This window comes from Barbus barbus (genome assembly GCF_936440315.1).
Source record: "Barbus barbus genome assembly, chromosome: 2".
Lineage (NCBI taxonomy): Eukaryota > Metazoa > Chordata > Actinopteri > Cypriniformes > Cyprinidae > Barbus > Barbus barbus.
The window spans coordinates 19,521,435-19,534,737 of NC_136730.1; the positions used below are offsets into that span (position 1 = coordinate 19,521,435).

Sequence of the window (13,303 nt, forward strand, 5' to 3'; positions counted from 1 at the left end):
CATCTGAGAAGAAAAAGACAACTTTTGTGTACAACAATTTTTTATTAACACCATTTATTAATGAGACACAGCGATGACCCTAGGGCTTGTCAATCTTCTTTAAGTGTTGTTCTATCCTCCTGTCAAAATGCTCCCTCTCACTGATAAAATAAATAAATAAAATTGGACAGTTGTAAAGAAAATGGTTAATTGTAAATAATGTCAGTATGTCATGTTTGATCATTTTCCCTTTATATTATCCCTGCAATACCTTATTATCACCCTCCAAAAAGGCACAACAGCGCCTACACTTTCTCCGTCGGCTGAAAAGAGCAAGTCTCCCTCCACCCATCCTCACCACATTCTACAGAGGCACCATTGAGAGTGTGCTGACCAGCTGCATCACTGTCTGGTACGGGAACTGCAGTGCTGCTGACCGCAGGACCCTCCAGCGGACAGTGAACACAGCTGCAAAGATCATCGGTGCCCCTCTCCCCTCCATTCTGGACATTTTCCTTACACGATGCTCCAGCAAAACCAACAGCATCGTGAAGGACTCCACCCATCCCTCCCACAGTCTCTTTCAGCTCCTACCATCCATACCAGAGCCCGCTCCGCCAGACTGCTCAACAGCTTTTTCCCCCAGGCTGTGAGAGCCCTGAACTCAAATCACCCCGCCCCCCTCTGAAACCCCATGCAAACCCCTACCTCCTGTAACATGGACCACACCCCCCAACCTTACCACACCAAAGGAAAACTGTATGGAATCTTTTATTTTTTATTTTTTTATTTTTTTGTGCGCAATTCGAAGTGTGCTACACACAGGTGAGTGGGCCTGTACAAACCACCTGTAGTAACACACTCTCCTCTATGTGCACTATGGACACTTTAGACTATGGACACTTTACACTATGTGCACTATGGACACTTACACACACTGCTGCGTGAACACAATCCCACAAAAGACTCAGCAATATATGAATGTTTACATGCTCATGTACTACAAATCATCCTGCACTGTTCCCCAACCAGCTGCTGACTCAAATGTCTCTCTTTGCACATGTACAGTATTTATGTGAAGCATTCGTATAGTTTGTATTTTTTATCTTCTATTTTTTTAGTTTGTATAGGGTAAATACTTATATATAGTATACTTATAGTTAAATCTGTCAGTAGGTTAGTAGTGTATAGGTTTATAGTGTTTTTTACTCCATTGTTGTATGTCTGTATTTATGTAGCACCGTGGTCCTGTGAGGCACGACATTTCGTTCCACTGTATGTCCCCACATGCAGCAGAATGACAATAAAACTCAACTTGAACTTGAACTTAAACTTATGTCGATGACAAGTCCTCTCAGAAATTTCTCCTCAGCCTCCAGGACAGACAGATTTTCAACAAAAGCAAGGGCACAGATGATGGACTACCAGAGAAAGAACTGAGATTCACACCCTGAACAAACCAAGTATTGTAATTGGGCGGCCATGGCTGTCTGGGACTTGTTTTTTTACATTAAGCCATGGCAAGGAGATCTTAAGCTTTCCCTCCTTTGCCATCTTTATGTTGTCGTCTGTTGGGTCAGCTAGACTCCCTTCATGTGGTGTGAAGGTTAACATCTCCGGATAGCGAAGATTGGTGTGTGTGGCCAGTCCACGTGCAAAATCATAGATTACTACGTTGGGTGTGTGTTTCCATGAGAGGAGGATGTCTGCAAAGTCTCTCGGACTCTCAGCCCACAAACAGCATTTTATGCTGTACACAATTCCACAAGGGCACATAACCACAGCCCACCCTCCTGTAAGAAACATCTATGTCAGGCAGCAGTAATAGAAGTATAAGGCCTACAAAGGTAAAGTGGCAGTCACAAACATGACAAAACACAAGCATTTTCTTCTCACCCGAGGCACCCCAAATTTTTTCAAATACTTCGTCGTAAGTCTGTCTAGATTTCATCTCAGATGAAAGTCTCTCTAGGAGGTCACTTTTTAATCCAATGGAATCAACACCATACTCCTCGCATAGTTTCCTTATCACTGATACCTAAAAAACAAATCAAAATATACTTGCAACAAAAAAATAAATAAAATGACGTCCTACTGAGCCCAAAATACACTTGATGCTAGTTGCAAAAATAAGAAATTAAATCAATTTTATCTTTTTGTTATAAAGCTCATATTTAAGCCTATCTTTAAAAAATTGAAGAACAATATACACAATGGGAGTGTAGATTTGTCCTACAATTCAGACCACACCGGTGTATTGTATAATCTGAAAAAAATAAAAATTCACTCCCTTACTGACATTCCAAATTTATGTGATCAGCATGATGTTTTAGAACAGTGGTTCCCAAACCTGTCCTGGAGGACCCCTAGCCCTGCACATTTTCAGTGCGTTCCAAATGGGATATCACCCTCCAAAGGGCACTTCGGAGTGAAAACAATCATGGCCGCCATATTGAAGTGTCATTCCGAACCGAAGTGCTCAAAATTAGCCACTACAAAGGGCCCTTCGGAATGAAGGATTTCGAAGGGTACAACTGATGGACACTTCGGGCCCCCATGATCCTTTGCACGATGACGGCGCCTCCGTATAATGACGCAGAAGGGCACTTCAAGAAACAGTTGTTTGGACCCCTACACCCTTCGAAGCACTTACTCCGGAGGGTAAACCCTCTATTAGGGATTAAGGCATAGGGATGAGCCCTTCCGAATGAAATGCAGGGCCAGTATGTCTCCCTTATCAGACACACCCAATTAATGTCTTGCAGTCTCTACTAATGAGCTGACGAGTTGAATCAGTTGTGTTAGATAAGGGAGACATACAAAATGTGCAGGCCTAGGGGTCCTCCAGGTCAGGTTTAGGAACCACTGTTTTAGAAAGAAGGTAACAATACCCATCACGTTGCATTTGTAAGCTATTTGTAAAACTCATATGCAACATGCCTTGACAATGTTGACAGTGTTTTGTTTCAGAAATACCAAAACACATCAATCATGCATTTAACATCAACATTCCATAATATTTTTAGAAAAAATAAAAAAGTCTATCACAAATGATGTCATGGACAACTGCCCTCGGAAAGTGAAGCTGAAGATGAGCCTGTACTTTACTTTTCTTTGAGGGTTTGTAAAAGGTAGTAGAACAGAAAGGACAGTGGTACAGGGAACAGCAGGAGGTGCGTTTGTTAAGTGTTGGTAATTCACCACCTCTCTGTATTGATGGAATTTCTACACCTATAGAGTAAACAATTTACATTAGATGGAAAGAGAAAGAGTAGATGGGTGTTTATAGTTTATACAAGTTGAGAGATTTACATTTCCTTAAGTAGATAAAATGCTAGAGAAACCACACACCTTTGTGAGGTGCAAGTTAAAGAGAACATGAAGAAAGAGTATAACTGCTCACTGACTTAAGTATTTTTATTATTTCCAACATTTCGGCAATTAACATATAATAATTAGCCAGCAAACAATTAAAATACTCTCTTAACTTTATATTAATAAAACAAGATACACCATAAATAATTGAGCACCAACAATCACAAACATGATAAAACCACATTAAGTTCAAATAAACTTTAATTAGATATTAGATAATCTCATTTATAAAAGAAACAACTCAAACCAAATGTTTACATTCAAACCATATGGGACCAAAGTTTTTAATGTGGTATTTATCATGTTTGTGATTGTTGGTGCTCAATTATTGATAGTGAATAATTTGTTTTCTTAATATAAACTTAAGAAATAGTCTTTTAGTTGTTTGCTGTAATAAAAATACTTGAGTGTGCAGTTAAATTCTCATTACTTAGAGATTTACATACATACATGCCTATTATAAATCTGTCTTTTGTATGTTCATATCCAACATGTACCCAAAAATTGCTGCAAAATCCATGTGGAGTGTGAAAAGAATAAACGGTTAGAAGAATATCTTACCAGAAAAGGCCATCTCACGCAAGCTAGAGACAGAAAACAAAAAATTAAAAAGACAATTAAATAAGTGAGACAGAGCGAGTAGGCCTATAAAATATGAGGCAGCTAAACTTACACGTGGTTAGCTAAAATTGAGCCAGACAAACCATCAACCTGACCGTCAATATTGTCTTTGCATATAAATAAAGATGTCTCTTGATGTATTGAAACGAATTGATTGCGACCTTTGGCTAATCGCTTATAAGTATAGAACAACAATAACTTTAACATACCGTCTTCTTCTTCTTGGGGTCGTCATGTGACACACAGCAGCCACTACAGCACTTATGTTTTATTTATTTATTTTCCTTTTTATTCAAAACATTCCCAAACGCATTAACTATATCATGAAATATCTTGATTCTAACCTAGATTATGTTAGTTGATCTAGTGGGCGATGGTCAAAGTAACCTAATAATGTAATCTATTAAATAGGCTATGCATAAAAACCTGTCTGTTACTTAATTAAGGTGTGGGTGTCTTGCCATAACATATTTTAATACGACTGACTTTATATTTATTGTGAATTTAACATTGAAAGTTAATAAAATGTTAATAAAAACATTGTAAGTTAGTCAACTTATAATCATAACACTTTCATTGTACAGAAAGAGAGCAAAGAACATTTAAATTATTAAAAAAACATTTTTACTGACAGTCTAGAGTTCAGGCACTCTGAAAAACTCCCATTAAAATCACTAAAGCTGTTTACAATATTAAATGAATATTTGTACACACATTTGCACTTTGTTGTTTCTGACGAGAGAATTCGCCAGAAGAGGTATTCAGTCAGCGAGCGAGTGAAGAAAACACCGCATTTTAGCGATGACTCATCTGAACGCCTCTGATTGGTCATTGCATTCATAAGCTCAACAGAATCGTGTGTTATTGGTTATGAAGTGAAGTGACATTCAGCCAAGTATGGTGACCCATACTCGGAATTCGTGCTCTGCATTTAACCCATCCAACGTGTGTGTGTACACACACACACACACACACACACACACACACACACACACACACATGTTGGTTTTTGTGGTTTATGGGGACTCTCCATAGGTGCAATGGTTTTTATACTGAACAATCTGTGTGTGCTATTGCCCTACACCAACCCTACACCTAAACTTAGCCCTCACAGGAGACTTTGTGCATTTTTAGATTTTCAAAAAAACACCATTTAGTATGATTTTTAAGCCTTTTGAATTACGGGGACATAGGCAGTGTCCTCATAAACCACCTTCATATTGTAATACCTGTGTCATTATACAAATTGGTGTCCTCATAAACCACATAAACATGCACACACACACACACACACACACACACACACACACACACACACACACACACACACACACACACACACACACACACACACACACACACCCGGAGCAGTGGGCAGCCATTTTATGCTGCAGCGCCCTGGACATTCACTCCCCCCACCTACAATTCCTGCCGGCCGGAGACTCGAACCCGCAACCTTCGGATTACAAGTCCGACTCTCTAACCTCTAACCATTAGGCCACGACTTCCCCTTACTACGCTTATAATGTAGCGCTGTACAAACGCATCTGTCTCTGGCTCAGCGCCAGCCAGAGAACACAGATTTGAAATTAGCAGATGATGATATGAAGCATTGAACGAGTTAATCACGCCGGTGTGATTGTATTAAATATAGAAAATATGAATCGGCTATTTTTTGTCTTTTGGAAGCTGCATTCAAAATCCACTTGGCTCAAAAATCTGAGGGGGCACGTGCCCCCTCACTCTGAATGGGCATGTCGCCTCTGAGTATAACCATTTTCGTAAGGTGCAAAATAAACATAACTGTTTCATTTTCTCACGTGAAATATTGGAAATTAAATGTCATGATAAAATATAATAAATAATGTTTTATTATCCATAAATTTCATGAACTTTATTTTTGAGTGTCCATAAAATATCATGTTTTAAATTAAATTTGCTATTTGTTATAAACTTATTAGTGAAAGTACAAAATGCTACAGATATTTGCAAACATTATCAGTATGAAGCAAAATGGTTTACGTATATAAAGGAAAATTTAGTGGAGACTATTTACATTTAAATGTAAAAATACTAATAAATAAATTGTCATCATCGTGAAATTCAGCAAAATCCTGCGCTGTCAAACCACTTTCTGCCGCTAGATGTCACTAATATTATCAATATAGCATCAATTTACATAGTTACCAGTAAAAAGGTTAGTATCGAGTATAGCAGGATTATGAATGCAGTTTTTGCCATTTAAACCATGTTTTATATAATAAATACGCCTGCTAAAGTAATGTCAGAGCTCTTTTAATTATGACGTCTTACTTGATCCACACAGAAACCTTACTTTATTCCATATGTTTACTATTATGCATCATGATAAAAATTATGATATCATAACAAAGGTTTGTGATATATGAATCACTTGCTATTACAAGCAGTAGATGAATGCTGAGGCTATTGAAGGTTTTGGCTGCCAATGGTCATTCCTACCCTGGAAGAGTTCATGGGTTTCTGATAGTGGAGGTGATGCACACCAACAACCCACCAGTGTGAGTGGAAATTACCCCCCCCCCCCCCATATGATTTCTGACCCTGAATCACACTTAATATTATTATTTATTCTCTGGACTTTCATTTTAGCAAATGTGTTTTATATGGGCTACTGAGCAGCACGTATAGGCTCATGCAGACCTGCAGAAACTGCATAATGAGGGAAAGAATAGCATGGCGCAAGGCTTTGTCTTCTCTGAATAATATTGCATGTCGTTTCGAATAGAGCTTTCCACCGTCTGAAACCATCCCAATATCTGATCTAGTGCTCGCATCGACTCGTCCACTCAGCAATTGCGCATGCGCGTCGGTGGGCTCTAGAGGAGGCTCATGTTGTCTCTCCGCAGGAATGACGAGCCTCGCTCCACTCTCGTCGACAGGCACGCGCGGAAAGGAAGACTGAAAATATTAATTTGGTGTTAATAAGGAAGATGCAATCGATCACTTCCGAACAAACACCGGAGGACGTCGCCAAACTGGACATTGTGGAGACAAAAGAAGATTTCTAAAGGACCCGTCTTCTTCCACTTCAAAGCTGACGTCTCCTGTATGAGTGTAGCTACATATCCAGTGGCAAAGCATTTTCTAGATGTGATGTCTGTCGTGTTTGTCAACAACCTGCGCGTGAAAATGGGCATCTGGATATGTTTTGAAGAAAACGACTGATGTTGCGTCGAAAAAACGCTTAAAATGTGACCGTTCCAGTGAGCCTCGATCCCTCCACTTTTTGTCGGATTTGAGGAGGCGTCCACTGGGAATCAGGGCAGTGCATGTGTCTCGTTTTGGAGAGAGGAGGGAGTGTGCGCGCTAGAGCTGTCCGTTCAGAACCACACACACACATCTGCCACCAGCGGTGCACCACAAGCCATCAGCCTCGCACCTTCTCCGGACCTCATGGCGCGGAGCGCAAATTCTTGACAACCTCTGCATTCATTTAACGTCTTTATTTTCTCTTGGCATCTGGAGGCAATCCCCTATTCACCTGACAAGAACATCAAGCGCTCATGCAGCGATTTCCTGCAGTTGCGCTGCTTTTGCGCACCTGTTTTTCTGCGTTCTTTCAATTCACTCTCTTTTTAGCGTTTCCTAACAATTGCGCACATGTATCCACCGGGTCTTTCAGCGTTGTAATGCCTGGCCCGGGCTCGAGACATGCCTAAGCGACGAGATGGGCCAGGGAGACGAGAAAGATCGTGTTGTGATTAACGTGGGAGGGATTCGACACCAGACCTACCGCAGCACCTTGCGCACTCTCCCCGGCACTCGTTTAGCCTGGCTCGCTGAGCCCGATGCCCACAGTCACTTCGACTATGACGCCCAGATCGACGAGTTTTTCTTTGATCGCCACCCTGGAGTTTTTGCACACATTCTCAATTATTATAGGACTGGCAAATTGCATTGCCCCGCTGATGTTTGTGGCCCTCTTTATGAGGAGGAGCTGGCCTTCTGGGGCATCGATGAGACAGATGTGGAGCCCTGCTGCTGGATGACGTACCGGCAGCACCGGGAGGCCGAGGAGGCACTGGACAGTTTCGGTGGAGGGCCAGCTGAAATGGGCAACGATGAGATGGACACAGAAGTTCTGGGTGATCCAGGGGATGGAGACGAGGAACTTGAGATGACTAAACGCCTGTCCCTCGGCGACTCACCTGACGCAAAAGGTGCAGGGCTGTGGCAACGTTGGCAGCGTCGTGTTTGGGCGCTCTTTGAAGATCCATATTCCTCTAAATATGCAAGGGTGAGTAATGAATTTAAATTGAAGTTTTAAAGCGGCAGCCCCGCTGTTCACTGATGGTAATATATCCAAGCACGTGTTGCATTGGATGAGAATGGCCTGCCAATATTAAAGTCTACTTCAGCTTACTTAAAAATATAAATTAAAAATGCAATTAATACAAATAAATAAATAAAATAAAATACTTAAAATAATTGTACATATCTTTTAGAATTAACAACTGTCAAGACGTAAAAGAAAATGTGGTATTAAAAGGCTGAGATTCTTTGAAAATATATTTTTTGCCTAAATAGTTTGAAGCTATCTTTTATTTATTTCAAAAATTAACAGTAAAGCATATATACAACTTTTGATTGCCCCATCTAAGTCACTAGCATTTTAGGAGCCATTTTGTCATGTGAAAAAAAGTTTTTTTTTTTTGTTTTGTTTTAACTTTATAAAACCTTTTTCCAGGTCTTTTTTTTTAAAGTAATGATAGTTGTATGCATGTATTTAAGATGCAATGCAAACACTTTCATTACATTTTTTTATTGGAAATGTTATAAACTATTTTTAAGCTATTTTTTATCTATTAAAATGCATGAAATATGTTTAGAAAGATAAAGATGCATTTTAATATTGTTTTTAAAGGACCTCTACTTTTTATGATTTTCAACAGCACTGTTTGACCCATGAAACACGTTTTTGAAAGCTGATCACAATTTGCTTCTGTGCCAAAAAAAGCAACTGGTTGTCTATATATTTGACCATGTGTTTGATGAAATTATTAGTGTAGCGTTGTTAGCGATATATCAAACTGAAGCAACTAAATTGGGTCACCCTTGGGAAAACATGTGCAGTCATTCCAGGCATCTTGCATGTAGCATTGATCGACAGCTCCTCTGACTGCAATACTGCTGTGCCACGCGCCGTGAGCTCCCTTCCCTGCCGCGGGCGTGCTCGTGCACAAATTAATCACTACGGGAGAACATTAAAGAGAATACATCACGAAGCAAAGGCTTTTCTTTATTTATGTGCCCATGCTGCTTTGAGATAAGACACACAAGGCCGATAACATCATATTGCTCAGGAGGTCTGAGTGACAGCACTTGAGTTGCTAGATGTGTTAAAAATTTTTTGGTCCTGACAGACTTTTACAGTGGGCATTAGCTCTTGTAATGTGTACAGTAATTGTTGAATCCTGATGCTCAAACAGTAAAGCAAGGATCTGACAATGCCAAGGACATGGTTTCGATTCACAGGGAATGCCAGAACTGATAAAATGTGTGTCTACCTTCAATAGAACGTTAGTTGCTTTAGTTAAAAGTGTCAGCCGGATGGGGTCAATAGGATTTTATGCATTCTATGTCAATTACAAGGCCAGTCTGGTTTGGACAATTATGAGATTGCCCTGTTTGTTTTAATGGACCAGGACCACTGCCAAGATCCGGGCATTGCACCCTATAGGCTACTGAATACTGATAAACGAGACAAGGAATATCGATGTACAGTTAGAAGTAGAGTGGACTTATGTCAGAAATCAATGAATCAAATTAACTTTTTCTGTGATTAGAACACATTGAACTTGCCATTACGGAAGTACACATCTATTACTACAAAAAACATACATGACTGTACAGTGCCACTTACTAGTAGTTTATTTGTCCTTTAATTGTAAAAAATATTCACAAAACATTACTTTATTAAAGATGACACGCTTTGACATTTAGTCAAATGTCATTTCATTTGGATGATGAAAACACACCAAAATATTTTAATAATGTGGCACGCAATAATATTTATTTGGATATTAATGCTTTACTTATTATTATTGCCATTTCCTGACATGACTTGTATATTGATTAATAAAGTATTGAAGTGTTTGTGAAGAGCTCTGAATCAGATCTGAGCAAGTCAGCCTAATGGCATTTTAAGTGATCAGTGAATCAGCTATTCAGCACATCTGAATTAATAATAAGAAAAAAATGAGTCATACATCTGAATGAACTGCAGGCTTTACCCAACACACAATGGACATGCTTCAGACAATCTTTATGTTTATTGTCCCTGCATGTGTGTGGGAGCATGAGATTGAGACAAAGACAGAGCAAAAGAGTGAAAGAGAGACAGAGTTGTTATCCTGTTGTCATCTGACAGATGTTTGTGCTGGCTCCCAAAGGCGCCTGATATTTTCATGTCCTTGGCAGGCAAGATGCTGCTTTTTACAGTGTATGTCTTGGGAATAAGTTGTCATGACAACGCTTCCAGAGCTCTAATGAAACTGATGAAAGCTGGTCTTCCTCATGAAATGTCAAAAAATGCGGCAAACTTCTCTTGAGGCTTTTGGATGATGATTTGTCTGTGTACATGTTTACCCCTGTGTCAGTTAGTTTATTTAGTTAAACCATCATTTAGTATGAAGTTTTGTACAAAATATAAGCCAATAGATGAATAAAACACTGGAATGAAATACAAATCTTCAAGCATGAAAAAAAAGGGTGACCATGCCGACTGGGTATACAAAACTTACCACATACTCACATGATAATCAGGTAAATTATACAAATAAAGGAAATTTGCTCAAAATATGGCCCATACTCATATGTCTTCCCAGTTGTGCTATGCGATATTCCCATAATGTCCCATTCTCCCAGGAGGCCATCTAGGCCATTACATGCTCCAGTGGGCCTTGCCCTGTACAACAACAGGAAAAGTGTTGGTAATTAATGCACTGGTCGATATGTGAATGCACCTGCTGGCGCTTTCCTGGATGAGGGAGTTGGCATGTCTCCTAGACTTCCTTTTTCATCCCAGGTTCTCCCAATGGAAGCCCTACCAATGTGGGATGTGGGAATGGTAGCTGCTAGGGCTTTATCTAGTTATCTTGTCACACGCTTGTCTTGTGAGAAACAAACCAATTCTCGCTTTTCCGCATATGGTGAACAACAACTTTTTAACAAAGAAAAAATAAACAGTTAAATAAGGGAGCATTTTTGTTTAGGTTTTATGGATTTGGATTCAGCTACAATATAAGGAACAATGTATTCATTTAGCAGATGCACTTATTCAAAAGTGACTTGCATATAAAGGTAAAATACAAAACAAGGGATTAATTATTAACAATGCTGCAATCCAAAATTTTGACATGTGATTAGATGAAAAAAGCTAGTTCAGTGCTTTGCTTGTCTAATACAGTGTGTCACGTTTGCTTTAGTAAAAGATTAATTAATTCAGGTCATTTGGGTTGTAACAAATACAGATCCAGATAAAAGCTTACAGTCGCATGTGAAAGTATCAATGACACCTACAGCGGTTTACAATAAACAGTAGGATTTGATTTTAAATTATACAGAATGAAAAAGTACTATGGAAATAACCGGAATCTTTGCAATTGGTAATTAACGTCACAATAAAACAGAAGTAGAAACAGATATTTTCATCCATATCGTATAGGCTGTTGGATAATCGAAAAAGGTGAGGAGTTGGTTCGGGTCCACTTTATATTAGGTATCCTTAACTACTATGTACTTACATAAAAAAATAGTACAATGTACTTATTGTGTTCATATTGTATTGCAAAACACGTCTGCTGCTATTGTGGTGGGATACGGGTAAGTTCAGGGACAGGTTTGGTGGTATGAGTAGGTTTAATGGTGGGTTAAGGTGTAAGGGATAGGTCAACAGTGTAACTATAAATATAATTACAGAAATTAATTACATATGTAATTACATGCAGGTATTTTTTAAAATATAAGTACAATGTAAAAACATGTACACAATATGTTCATTTTATCAAATTATTAATTTAAATTAAGTACTTAGTTAAGGCCACCTAATATAAAGTGGGACCCGCGGTTCTATAATTGTTGACTGGATTTCCGAGATGTCGGTGTTGTGCTTAAAAATAAATGGGTGTTTCTGGAGTGCAGGGTGGATTAAATGATTGGAGAAGTTTGAGAAGTCTTGTCAGTTGTCATTTTGTTGCTACGTAAATGTCACATTTGAAGAAGTACAGTGTGAAAACAACATGTTGTCCTCTGCATGTCAAGCAGAAGTATGTGTATACACTGTGAACATTGTTGAGAAGTAGTGGTAAGTGGAAAAATGAAGCCAAATCAAGGCATTATTAGTCTTCAGCCATGGTCTGGCTGTGATGAGTTTGTTGTCACAGCAAGACCTCTCTGTAGCTGCAGAGAGGAAGGATTCACACATTATCACCTTCACCTCAACAGACTCCCTCCAGCCCTAACCCTGATACTCTCACAAACACAGAGCAGAAAGCACTAAATCGCTCACTCCACAACAGGACTGTACATGCCCCTTGGCAGATCTCAAAACAGCCTAATTAGGAACAAAACAGGTTTTTAAGCGGCTTGTTATTGCTGCTCATTTAAATGGACAATTTTGACTGGCTTTCAGTTCTTGAGGATGAATGTTTAAAAATAAAATTAGGTATTTTAGGTATTATTAAAATAGTATGTAAGATGGTGAGGGGAAGACTTTCATTTTAAACTTGATTAGCTTGAACAGCATGAAATCTGAAAGATGCTAATCAAATTTATTTGGTTGCCATAGAGACATTAGAAGGGGGATTAGGAATCATGTAGAAAAGAAAACCCACCACTGAAAAAAATGACAAGATAAAATCTGTTATCATGACTTCCAATAATTATAACTCTTATCAAAGAGCCATGGCTCTTAAATTATGTTCCTGCGTGGGCCACAGTTGACAAATCGAGGGGGTCAAACATTTTCAAATGTCCTCTCTTCTTTTGAAAAGTATTAAAACAAAACAAAAATGTCCATATTTTTAACCTCTTAAGACCCTGCGGCCTCATATGTGGACATTATCTTTTAGTGAATTTCTCTGAGACTATACATGCCACAGTTTTAAGTCTGGATGTCCTGTGCAGAGCACATTCAGGGCTTTTCAGAGATACTAAATGATTGGATGTTTCACCATGAACACTCCCTCTCCTTGGTCTTCAAAAATGTCTGAAATTAATTTATGGAAATATGATAATATTTTGTAATTATCATTTAAATTAAATTGTGTGTCATAAATCAACATCT

At 38.9% G+C, this 13,303-nt stretch overlaps 1 protein-coding gene across 3 annotated transcripts in view; it reads left to right on the forward strand.

Moving 5' to 3' along the window:
* Positions 1 to 7,672: 7,672 nt before the first annotated feature.
* LOC306884809 (voltage-gated potassium channel KCNC1-like) overlaps positions 7,673 to 13,303 on the forward strand; it is a gene marked incomplete at both ends in the record, with an annotated part of 43,510 nt that continues 37,879 nt past the window's right edge. For 2 of the 3 annotated variants that reach the window (XM_079441015.1, XM_079441016.1), the window contains one exon: positions 7,685 to 8,254. In XM_079441015.1, coding sequence (XP_079297141.1) covers positions 7,685 to 8,254 — 570 coding nt within the window. Of the gene's footprint in view, positions 8,255 to 13,303 lie in introns of all 3 variants that reach the window. The other variant, XM_079441017.1, reaches the window with a different exon arrangement.